We start from the raw sequence: 13,071 nt of genomic DNA, 5'->3' as shown, positions 1-13,071 counted from the left end.
TCTTCCAAGCCAAATGAATCTATAAATTCACTAAAGAGGAATTAAGAATACACACTCAAAGTGCATTAGTTTGGCCTAATCTGCTGCTAAGGCAGCTACATTTGACATGCATCCTGCATAGAGTTAACCAAAATGAAGACACGGCTGCTACAAACTGTTGGTTACTCTTTTGACTGGCTTTGAGCAACCTGGTCTAGTGGAAGGTGTCCCTGACCATGGCAGGGGGGTTGAAACTAGATGATCTTTAAGGTCCCTTCCAGTCAAATCATCCTATGATTCATCAGTTGTTGCCACTTCCACTGTTGTGCCAGCAAAAGTAATCATAAGCCTTCCCTAAACCACTTACGGCAAACTCAGGCAGTTTAGTTTAAACCACCAACGAAGTTGTGTATGAGTCTTGATTGAAGCAGATTTGAGAACAGAGGCAGGATAGCTCATGCCATAGCATGCCTAGGTTCCTCGATTGCCTCATTCTGCACCTGTAATTAGTTCATAAAAATGTCTGAATAAACACATCTTATTCAATTATACAGTCCACAGAGCTTCTGACTTGCACTGCAGCTGAAAAGCAGGTACGGAAGCCAAAGCTACTACGCAAGCTACTGTGAACTGTATCAGTCAAGTCTGTATAGAGGTAGCCCTACCCAGTCCAGAAAGCAGTATGTTAAAGCAGTCAGAAGACCACATATTTGCATTTGCTGTCCTGAACAGATTTTCTTCTGAGAGATGGTTTTCATTAGCAGATCACATCTTACATACCTGAGCATCCTCCTTTTGTCACAGTCTACAGACTGATGAGTTAAAGCATGTAAACCCAAATGCTGTCACTCTTTAAAAAAATCACACAGACTTCAATCCTCAGATGTACATTAGTAGATAACAATGGTGTGTGATTTGTATGTATAATTCATTCTTTATTCTTTCTAACAAAGACTTCATCCCTAAAGCAGCGTGTCTAAGATTTCCATCACATGTTATCAGTATTACCACTCCATCAACTGGCCTTCCATTACCTGAAGTAGTTCTAAGAACATGGCCTGGAAAGCTAAAGGTGAGATGATGAGCTAGGACTGAAGTAGATCCATTTATGTTAAGCTATTATCTAGTAAGTACATTTTTGCAACAGTCAGCATTAAAGGCATCCTTTCAGATGCTAACTTCAGTGTATTATGTATTTTCATGAATGCATACATTTTATATACACACACATATTTACAGGTTCTAATGACAAATAGCAGATATTGAAAAACTGCAAAGAGTAACTCTGGGCAATCAACTAAGGCTACAACAGATAACTGCAATAGTTGTTGCCAATCTCAACTCTAATCACTCTCTCTATTTGCAACCTACCAAGATGCAGAAGCAACATGAAGCGTAATTAGTCCTGCAAGTTACAGTCTCTTTTCAAAGAAAATGCATCAAATTTAAGGCTTAGAACTTCTGTTAGTGCCCATAGCAATTCAGAATGAAGAACAACCTTTCTTATGAAGGGAGTAGCACAGGTGGAACCCCAAGTCTTAAACTGTGATTTAGTTACTGTTGTCACTGCCAATCTGAACGAAGATCAAAATCATTCCTGTTCTGAGCATCAGAAATGACTGAAGGACCTTGATAATCACCTGTTTCACAAAGGCATAAAATAATAAGCTTCCCTAGCAATGTGCTGAAGAAATGCCAAGTTTGTCTTACAACCACAGATTACAGATTTGTCACGTGCCACGAGTCATGTCTTCCAAGACAGGATACTGGTAGACCAACTCTGCACAAATCTCTTCTAGGGTGATATCATCTACCCTTCTCCAACATGTTCCTGTGAACAGACTTCGGAGTTCCTGGCTTTGCAGTTCTCCTAAATGAATGCTTTTACTTTTTACACAAAGAAATGACAACTGCTTTGAGAAACTGAAATGGTGGTGGCTACAAGCTGTTTATAGACATTCCCTTCTTTGGATGATTCTACGGGAAAGATTTTCATCTTATTACCCTGTCCTAGGACACTAACTCAAGACGAAGAATCCTAGGCTATGTATGAAGATCAAGAATAAACTACCACTTTAAAGTGCGTCACCAACTAGATTAGTCTGACATCTCAAATCCAGATTTCAACACAATTCCCACTTCAAATACAGACTCCTATCATCTTTGTTGGAATCTTGGTTCTCAAATCACAGAAATTATAATCCTCTAGCACCCAATAATCAGTCTTGAGAATCTCAGAGGAAACACTACAGCACCCAGGAGAAGCTGAGCAAAACCAACTACTACCAAAACAGCAACACAACAGGTTGATGCCTGTTCCATCCAAATCTAGGAACTAACAGAAGGTACCGAGCAGGTAGAACTGAAGTATCATATCCTTCCGATGACACCATTTATCTGTTCACCAGACATCACCATTTCACACTGAAGAAAAAACAGTTCCTCCAACTAATCCCACTGAACTTAATCCTGTCCCCTACAAGACTGTCTAAAGCTATTCTTATACCTTTCAGCATCCTACTGCTGAACTAGTGTACACACTCATAGGCGGGACTTCTACACTACTTGGATAATCTTGAGAAACTGAAAGGCTTTTTTTCATCCCTGTATTTTTTTTGTCTGATTTCTGGATTAAGAAGTCATCTTTCAAAGTCTTCTTCCAAGGCTTAACCAGAACTTTAGAGAAAGCTGTGATCAGACTAAAAAAGGATCACAAAAAAAGATTAAAAACTTGTGCATATAGTGCAAAAACAGGTTTGAGGGGAAAAACTCTACAACAGCTTATGCTAACTTAAGTCAAGAAACATCTGTGTCCACTCTTTACCAAAGTACTTGTTCTCATCTCCTTCACAGTACTGGCACTGACCCTCATGGAGTCAGACATTGAGTGGATCTGACCACAAACTAATCAAGCAGAGATGATGACTTGTCAACTGGGCAAGGACCTGAACCCTTGGAAAACTTTTTTTGTACTGGGACACAAGCAACAACAGAACTAAACTAATTAACAGAATTCTAGAAATTATCTACATACACTTGACAGGTACTTTTAGATACTGTCGGAATACGTGATTAAGTCTAGATTTAAGGAGGCTGTATTCATGAGACCCAATTCAAAGAATCATCCTACATGTTTTATATAATTTTCCTCCCAGTTCCATCAGGCAAGTTCTGAAGCTCTATGGTAGCTGCTAGAAAATATCCCTATGGGACATAGCAGTCAGATAACTTCAAGTTGTTGCCAGCTTTTATTTCCCTTGCCAAAACACCTTCTCTCCCGCAAGAATTGCATTATCTTAGCCCATATAACCTCATCTAAAATTTAATTCTTATCAACTCTTTGATAGCCTGTAACTAGATACCTTTCTTCTAAACTATAGTTCTTTAATTCTGCAAGATTTATGCTAGGAGGAACAGCTCAGAGCCCCTACTGGACTTGCAATTTTTTTTTTTTCCTTTTCTGGAGCGTCATTGAAGAGATGAAAAAATTCCAAAGCACTATTAGCAGCGATTAAAACATCGTGCAGCATACATAATTTCTTCTCTTGCAGTCCTCAGCAGACAGGAAGAACAGAACCGGAGGACAATATAGGTTTTTGACTCCAAAGAAATGTGATTCATGCTGCTACTCAAATGGGTCTTCAGGCAAGTAAGTACAGCTACTGAAGGAAATCTCAATAACATAATGAAAGTTCCGTAAAATCACACCTATGCCTGGCCAAGTGCAAGAGTCATGGACAAACTCAGAGCTACAAACACCAGAGATATGGTTAGAGAAATGATATCTCAGCTTGCAACCTGTTCTAGAGAACTACAAACATTCAGCATACTGAGTATTTACAAAGGTGCCAGACTTCAGCTCCTGATCCATGGTATTTGCTTTAAAGTGCTGTACATAAACAGTCTACCCATAAGACGTGACAGTATGGAGTTTGAGTGCCAATTACATTCTAGAAATACTAATGCTGAAGTCCCAACTGAACACTGACTCTGTTAATAAGCTGTTTTGGAATTCAGCTACTTGTGACAGTCTAAATAGAATCTAAACTGAGTACTATAAAGCTGGAAATTTTTTTCAGGAGCTCAGCCAAAATTACTCTTTATTACTCTGAAGGTTACTGAATCAAAAACAAATCTTAAAGAAAAAAAACAACTGTTAAGTTAGTTACTTTGAAAAGTGCATGCAACTACAGCTGGCATTCTCTAAAGGTCCCTGTGCAACACAGAAGCCAGTTATGCAAACCACTCTTCATGCCAACACCGTAATACAGTTGCTCCCTTGCTACTCACTCATGGACATACACCCACGTTTCTGTGTAGTCTCTACTGCATCACCCTGCAGGACAGGTACCTCACCTGGGGCATTTCTTTCCCATATGGTATAATTTATCTGAAGTATGGCACCACAGACTGCGGTGGGAAAAGCTACATCTTCCATTCTCATTCTCTCATACTGAACAATGGAATGGAGAGCTATTCCTACTAACAAACCCCCTTCCAGGATTTCCTGCACCTCTTTCTTTCACTACCCCTCAACACTGTTAGATAATCTTATTATACACTCAACACAGTTCTGAATCTCCAATGCATTATGTACCTGCACTGTTTGCGTGCAATCCAATTTACTCAGGCCATGAATCTTGGAAGACTTGAGGTCCTTATCCCTTAGCCCATCTCCGTAACTGTACCTTGACACCAGCAAGTCTTTTTGCAGTGCAGCTTCTTAACTCATTTGACAGACTTTTGGGACTCTAATGCAAGCTATGAGAGCACAAGTCGAGCCAGAGCTCCGGAATATTGCAAGAAGTGTACAATCTTACCAGGCAGGAGAGGATCTTCAATACATAGCATGGATGGTCTGTATCCATTAGTCATGACTTTCATGATTTCTTCTTTGGCAATATAGGCACCTCCATTTTTTATTCTAATACCAGTTTTCAAGTAGTTAAAATTCCTTCCATAGAGTTCAAAAAATTCTATCAGAAGCATTCCAAGGTTTTCATCAGCTCTTCTGGCATCAATTCTTGGATGCAGCTGTGACACAGAACAGTTGTTCATTACTAAAAATTAATGCTTTTCAGATCATAACACAGTGCAACAAAAAGCTCTCATTTAAACAGTGGAGTATAATCCCCTTACACAAGTCTGCATTGAGTCATTAATCCTTTTCATGTACCTAAACCACTTCCACGTAACCAAGAGGGGGCAGCACTTCAGCAGTATCTGGAACCAAAGAATTCTTCCCTCCTCTTCTGGCTTTATGAGGATTAGTAAATCCTTTTCCCTAAGCCAAAGGCAATAAAGAAGTATTGCATACTACATTACGGCTTAAAAACAGAGTAATAACCTGATTTTTGACAGAAAATCCATTAGTCTTAATGTTTGCAGAAGCAGCGGGAGAAATCTACTTACTCCAATTGAAATACAGTTCTTTTCTCAATCTCCCCATATTATATACAGTATGTAAAATCTATAGTAATATTTCAATTAATCATTAACAGCAGCAGAATATGTAGGTTTTTCCGTTATCACAGCTGCTGAGACACACTGACATCGTACCTCATCATACTTGTACAAAGCTGTCACAAAGATGTATTGGAAGAAGTTACAACTCATTAGCTATTTCATCAGTTACCTACAATATCTGCCAGTTTTAAGGATGTCAAATCACAACCAACATAATTAAAAAACAACTTGACTGTTTGATTTCATAATTTTAACAAGCACTGAAATCAACTACTCTGCACATTCAGTATCAGTAGTCTAGGAAGCAACAGACTTAAACTGCATTCTGGCAGATTTACAAAACACCAGTAAGATGATTCAGGTACTGGAACAGGGTGCCCAGGAAGGTAGCATAATCCACATCACAGGCCCTGGTATAGAAAGCAATGTACAGCCTCTATGTCATTCACAAGGCTTTTGCTGCTGTTTCACTTCACACAGTGAACAGAAGTTCTTAGCAGTTTGAGAGGTAGTCCATAGGACCCGCCAATGATCAAACACCTAGACCCGTAACAGCAAAGCTGTGCATTGCTAGGGGAGTCTAAAGAAACAGCACCACAACAAGGCATAAATACAGAAACCAAAATATTTTAAAGAACACAGAAACAAATAAGAAACAGACTTACCTGCAGGAAACTAATTGCCATTAAAATTAGGCTGTAAGAGCTAATTCCACCAGTAAAAACTTCATTTAAGTCCCTCTGAAGGAGGAACTGTTTTAATACTAAAATCAAATAAGGCAGCAAAGAATATTTCTGCAAAGCAAAATAAGTGTAATCAATTACAGTGTCAGTCTTCCAAAACAAAGAATGAACTACACAACCTCAACACAAGAAGATTCATCTTATAATACTAAAATGTTATTCAGTAGTGTACTATAAGTGTTTCCACAGGAAGAACTGAAACATGCATTTTATTTTTTTTTTTCCTAGAAAGAGATTAATAGACTTCAACTTTTATTTGATCAAACAGCTTACATATCAAATTTATTTCCCCTACTGAACAGGAAGATTATTACATCCTTCTTTGAATGCCAGTGTCACTCATAGTCAAAGCTTTCCATCTAAACAGTACTTCTACCGCAGACCATAAAAGAAAACAATTTTAAGTATGTAACTACAGAAGAATTGTTTTTAGACTTTGTTTAGCAAGATAGTATTCATAATCAAGCATCACTTAAATTCAAGGCAAGGAAAACTTGAACAGACTTGCTTTAGAAGCAGAGTTTAGTACCTATCTGCAGATCTAGATATGATTGTAGAAGTCCTTTCAGTGCACAGATTTATCCACACAAACATCTAGCACTCAAAAGGCAACACTGAATAGACACCAGTAGAAAATAAAATATCTATGTTTAATTAGTATTAACGAAAATAGTCTTTAGCAATAAATTTTCAAAAGTCTTAAGTCATAAGTCATAACCAAAAAAGGTTAGCTAAGCATCTAGCACATCCTTGGTAAGTACTATAACATTCACTATATGGCTGATACCTTCATGTATTCCTTGATAAATCGAGCTGCCTTCACACCAGTTTCTACATTAAAACTGATGTCAACTTTCACTTCTGTCTCCTGGTCAGTAAGTTTTATTATTGGTACCTGAAAAGATTGAAATAATGTTTTATGAATTCCCAGAAATGCAACACTTAAGACACACGGATACTATCAGTCCAAATGAATGCAACTATCAAGACAAGAAAGTGTGTTTCTGAGAAAAGAGAACAATCCTAATTTGACTGACAAGCAAATGCATTTTAGCGAGGTGATGAAAAACACAGGCATGTATTATCACATTAACTTATGATCACTCCTGTACTTTCCCATATCTATTAGATATCTGCCTTCATAGCTGCAATATCAGTATTTTGTAAGACAACTAAATTTACTTGATTTAATGACTCACTGCTGTTAATAGGGGACATTCTACCCTCACAACCTGAGGGAACTGCATAATAGGCAATTCTGCTCTCATAACCTCAGGGAACTGCATTAATCTGGTCCATCACCAAGCGGTATCCCTGATTCTGAAAATCCCACCCATTCTCCGGTAAACCAAAGACTACCACAGCTACTGTTATGCACTGACACTCTAACAGAAGCCACAGGAATCTTCTGGACCTATACGAGTTATGCTATTTCAGAGACAACAAAACCTAACAGCTTGCTAATAGAAGCCTGGAATACTCTTAGTCTCCTGGAGAAAAGACCACTTGGTCAGTAACACAAAATTCTCGTACTTTTAAGTTTTTAGCATATTCAATGTGATCCATTAGGCTTACAAGACAGATGCAAGAGATACTACACATCGGTTTCACAAATGAAATAAAGCTCTTAAGTAGTGTATTTTGGAAGGGAAAAAACAAACATTAGTTTTGGAACACTTCACTATGCCATCAGAAACAAGACAACGTGAAAAATCAGGGTTTCAAGCTAGACAGCTATAGTTACTAGTCCCTGGCTAAACAAAGTCCTCTCAAAGGTCAGTGGAAAAACATTAATTACACGAATACTTAACTTATTTTACCTAGTATTTTGCAAATACTGACTTTCAGATCTTTATTGACAGCATAAGCATAAAGTATGGTCTTCCAGCAAGTACAGTACACAGAATTAATGTCCATGTAAAAAACTGTGTGCTATTGCTAGGCACATACAGATTCTACTAAAATCTTGCACAGAGCAAAACATTGTGCTTAAGTCAATATAATTTGCTTCATAAATTAAGAACACTATTTATCACCACCATCTTAAGGGGTCTGAAAGCTTTTCAGTTCAGTATTCCAAAGACTATTACTTACCGTAGCTTTATCAAGTACTTTAATGGAATATGGCTCAGCCACATTGTGTTTTCTGAGTGCTTGCTCCAGCAGCTGTAAAGGGGGCCGTTCCCATTTCCCAAAAACAACTAGATCAATATCACTAGACAAAAAGAACACAGCACGAGATCCATTAAGTCTAAAGCACAATACCTCACCAAAAAAAAAAATCATAAAATTGGCATTCTACATATTACAAGTTCTTTAGGGTGACCATTTTGCAACTTTTAATCTAGGTTCCCAATAAGTTTCCTTTAGGAACGTTAAGCAAGACATGGTCTAGTGTGCTTCAGGACCCAAAGTAGTATTCCAGTTTCCTGCTTCCAGTTCTCTGATGAGCTCTTTGAGCTCCTCTTCCTTTTACCTTCCTTGCTCCTACTCCTCTGACTTCCACAGCCCAATCCCATCCCTCACCTACCCATGCTGACAGGCATGTTAACTGTTCAAACCATTTTTATCAGTGATTGTTCTTCATGGAAATGAAATCTCCAGTGCTTTCCTGTTGAAAATTTAATTGATGTAAAGACAACATAGCCTTTAAGACACAGCTACATAGGTTTTCCACATCCAACTACTGAACTATTAAGCAATATAAAACACTAAATTAAATAAGACATTTTGCTCTCCAAAAAAATGGGAAAACACAGCTGTGATGACTCCTCTGACTTTGCACAGTAACTCTGTGGTAAGTGACACACTCCTAGTAATTCACCTTATTTAGCAAAACACAACTTTTACACAGAAGTACTAAACATTCGGTTTCACTGTATCTTGAAAACAAAGAGCCAAAGACTAACCCGACACAAGGAATAAACAGTAATGCACTAAAGGGTCAGTAAGTACCTAGAGCAGTACAATGATATATCAAATACTTCTCAAATCTGTAAGTTCAAAAGCTCTTCCCTTTGTCACATGGGACATTAGGCAAAAATTTTACTGGAAGTTTGATATGTTTACACGTTCCAGTCTAAATTCCCCCCTGAAATTTACCATTACTCTAAAAGAAGACAAGCTTTATATAAAGTAAATTATTACTTACCTAGTTGGAAGGTAAAGCCCTGTACTAAAGCTGCCAAATATCTGGACCTGAAAAAAACCCACACCAGTGAAATATCTTGCAATTATGAATGATCACTTCATTTTACTTTCACAAGACTTAAGATTTTTCTGGACTTGTTAAGGATATAGCCCAGTAAAAAAGTTATTGAACTTACTTTACTATGTACTCTATTAAGCCTGTACAAATACACTTTCTTTTACAGATGCAACTTCAGAGGAAATTGTTGGGGTTTATTTAACATGAAATGACTACTAATCCTACTAGCAGCAGAGCACAAGCTTTTGAAACAAGTTCTTTTCACTATTTATTTCCAGTTTGGCAGAAGTATAAGCTGTTACAGATTTCCCTCCTTCCTGCTCCCTTCTTTCCCCATAGGATAGCTTTACCAAAATTGGAAGAGTTTAAAGGGAAACATTTTTAAAAAATTTTTAGGTTTAAAAAACAACAAGTGCATCTAAACATACAATCCAGATAAACGTGAATAGTCCGGATTTTACTGTAAGGACAACTATGAAATTGTGGTAGTTGTTTGTGTGTGGAAAAGGCAGCATGCTGAAGAGACATTCATAGTCCACATCAAATACTTTTAGTACGCTTCCAATCTAGAGAATTGAGAGGTTCTTCCCCCTCTGCTACAGCAGAGGACAATTAAAAAGCTTACTACTTTGAAGTGTCCTGTGAAAAGGCTGGGTAACACTGGTGCACTTCAGTGTTTGTATTGTTCCCACAAGCTAAAAAAATGTTATTACTAGGACAATCACAGGTGAGGATGAAGTAGATGAGCTTTACAGAATCTCTAGCTCAGTACCGTGGCCACAGCCCTCACTCTTCATCATGGAAGGCTATGAAATCACAATGGTCCGAGATGTTTTTCTGCTTGTTAATGACAACACTACTATCTGGTAACCAGAAAGGCGATCCCAGAGATACCATTTACATTACATCCCTTCTGGATGTTTTTTGTTTGGAGGAAACTTACTCTTTGGGTAATAAAGGGTTTGAAAATACAACTTTGGTCAAAAGATCTCTCAGAAGGTCAAGTCCAATTTTCTACTAAAGCAGGGGTAAAGCAATTCCCTGAATGTCAAATTTGTGAAGAGTAAAAAAAAAAATCTGGGATTTTTAATTGTTCTTTTGTAAAATACTTGTATTTACAAACATCCATAGAGTCAGACTTCTTGCAGAAATGGATACATATGTAGTTAGTCTCACTTTAATATTCAAAAATGAAGTTATGCGGAGACAATCAATTTAATAAGCTTTTATTTTAAGAAATGCACTTTTTAAAGTGGACAGTTCTTCATATGCCCAGTTGTCAAAAAGAAAAAACTGTCAGTAGCCTTCATTAAGCTGAAATCTAGATTTTAAATTTCCTCTGCTTTTTAAAATAAACTGCCAAGTAGTGCAAGAGTTGTGATATTAAGTCATTTGCCTAAAGTTTGAAGTCTTACTTGTTCATTTCCAAAACACAGATAGGTAATAGCAAAGTTAAGTGAACCGAACTCTACAATTTACTAGAGAAGCAAATCAACACTTAAATTACACTCACATCAGCTGTAGGCCAAAGATCTTTGATGACTGTTTCTATTCTTTTCACCACTTCCCTTCTCATAGCTGCTTCTTCAGGACGAGGGGACATGAAGTCATAGAAGTCAATTATTTCTTCGTGTAGTCTAAAGGAAAAAGTAGCAAAATTTTTAACGATGATTTAACTACTACAATAAATTTCAACAAAAACAGGCCATAGGCTTTATTTAATATCATCATTTAACCAAAACCAGCAGTAGTTTCAAGAAAGGTAAATGCCACAACAATTAGGCTTTCATATGGGAAACTGGAGGGTTTGGGATCCAGGATTTGGCACAGATATATTCATACTTTATTTTCATGGTAGCACCTCACAGTAACCTCAATACTTTCACATCAGGCCTCATCATATTACCTAAAACACAGAATCACAGAATAGTCAGGGTTGGAAGGGACCTCTGGAGATCATCTAGTGCAACCTCCCTGCCAAAGCAGGGTCACCTACAGCAAGTTGCACAGGAACGCATCCAGGTGGGTTTTGAGTATCTCCAGAGCAGGAGACTCCACAACCTCCCTGGGCAGCCTGTTCCAGCGCTCTGCCACTCTCAAAGTAAAGAAGTTTTTCCTCACATTCAGATGGAACTTCCTGAATTTCAGTTTGTGCCTGTTGCCCCTTCACCTGTTGCTGGGGACCACTGAAAAGTCTGGCCCCATCCTCTTGACACCCACCATTAAGGTATTTATAAGCATTAATGAGATCCCTTCTCAGTCATCTCTTCCCCAGGGTGAACATACCCAGCTCCCTCAGCCTTTCCTCATAAGGGAGATGCTCCAGTCCCCTCATCATTGTCATTGCCCTCCACTGGACTCTCTCCAGTAGTTCCTTGTCTTTCTTGAACTGGGGAGCCCACAACTGGACAGAGAACTCCAGATGTGGCCTCACCAGGGCAGAGTAGAGGGGGAGGAGAACCTCCCTTGACCTGCTGCCCACACTCTTAGTAATCCACCCCAAGACACCATTGGCCTTCTTGGCCATGAGGGCACATTGATGGCTCAGGGATAACTCGTTGTTCACCAGCACTGCCAGCTCCTTCTCAGCCGAGTTGCTCTCCAGCAGGTCAACTCCCAGCCTGTAATGGTGCATGGGGTTATTCTTCCCCAGGTGCAGGACCCTACACTTGCCCTTTTTGAACTTCATCAGGTTCCTCTTCGCCCAACTGTCTGGTCTGTCCAGGTCTCGCTGAATGGCAGCTTCACCAGCCACTCCCCTGAGTTTTATATCATCAGCAAACTTGCTGAGGGTACACTCCGTCCCTCCATCCAGGTCTTTGATGAATACTAGACCCAGAACTGACCCCTGGGGAACACCACTACCTATAGGGCTCCAACTAGACTCTGCGCCGCTGATCACAACCCTCCAAGCTCTGCCATTCAGCTAGTTCTCAATCCACCTCACTGTCCACTCATCCAACCCACACCTCCTGAGCTTCCTCCTATGAGGATATTATGGGAGACGGTGTCAAAAGCCTTGCTGAAGTCAAGGTAGACAACATCCACTGTTCTCCTCTGCCAGTCACACCATCGTAGAAGGCTATCAGATTGGTCAAGATTGGTTTCCCCTTGGTGAATCCATGTTGACTATTCCTGATAACGTTTTCCTTCACATGCTTACAGATGACATCCAGAATGAGCTATTGCATTAATTTTCCAGGGATGGAGGTGAGGCTGACCTGACCAGCCCGTAGTTTCCTGGGTCCTCCTTCTTGCTCTTTTTGAAGTCTGGAGTGACATTGGTTTTCCTCCAGTCCTCAGGCACCTCTTCTGTTCTCCATGAGCTTTCCAAAATGATGGAGAATGGTTCAGCAATAGCATCTGCCAGCTCCCTCAGCACTCATGGGCACATCCCAACAGGGCCCGTGGATTTGTGGGTGTCCAGTTTGCCTAAATGATCTCTAACCCAATCCTCCTTGACCAAGGGAAACTCTTCCTTTCTCTTTACCTCCAGGGACCGGGATTCCTGAGGGTCTTACTTAGCAGTAAAGACTGAAGCAAAGAAGGCCTTCAGTAACTCCGCCTTCTCCATCTCCTCTGTCATCAGGGCACCCACCTTGTTCAACAACGGGCTCACATTTTCCCTAGCCTTCCTTTTTGCTGCTGATGTACTTGAAGTCCTTCTTCTTGTCC

The 13,071-nt window shown here is 39.3% G+C and overlaps 1 protein-coding gene across 2 annotated transcripts in view; it reads right to left on the bottom strand.

Annotated features, from left to right (window-relative positions):
• The window catches only part of PAPD7 (PAP associated domain containing 7), a 45,467-nt gene extending 34,440 nt beyond the window's left edge, over positions 1 to 11,027 (bottom strand). Inside the window, exons 1-6 of one of the 2 annotated variants that reach the window (XM_009702347.1) lie at positions 10,910 to 11,027; positions 9,340 to 9,386; positions 8,283 to 8,403; positions 6,976 to 7,083; positions 6,111 to 6,239; positions 4,800 to 5,013 (exon numbers count right to left, since the gene is read on the bottom strand). In XM_009702347.1, the coding sequence (XP_009700649.1) occupies positions 4,800 to 5,013; positions 6,111 to 6,239; positions 6,976 to 7,083; positions 8,283 to 8,403; positions 9,340 to 9,386; positions 10,910 to 10,999 (709 nt within the window). In that variant the 5' untranslated portion in view covers positions 11,000 to 11,027. The remainder of the gene's footprint in view (positions 1 to 4,799; positions 5,014 to 6,110; positions 6,240 to 6,975; positions 7,084 to 8,282; positions 8,404 to 9,339; positions 9,387 to 10,909) is intronic. The other variant, XM_009702346.1, reaches the window with a different exon arrangement.
• Between the last annotated feature and the right edge of the window lie 2,044 nt (positions 11,028 to 13,071).

The sequence above is a fragment of the Cariama cristata genome, unplaced genomic scaffold, assembly GCF_000690535.1.
Source record: "Cariama cristata isolate BGI_N322 unplaced genomic scaffold, ASM69053v1 scaffold3206, whole genome shotgun sequence".
NCBI lineage: Eukaryota > Metazoa > Chordata > Aves > Cariamiformes > Cariamidae > Cariama > Cariama cristata.
The sequence above is the reverse complement of the archived record's forward strand: the minus strand, read 5'-3'. Positions and strand labels throughout refer to the sequence as shown.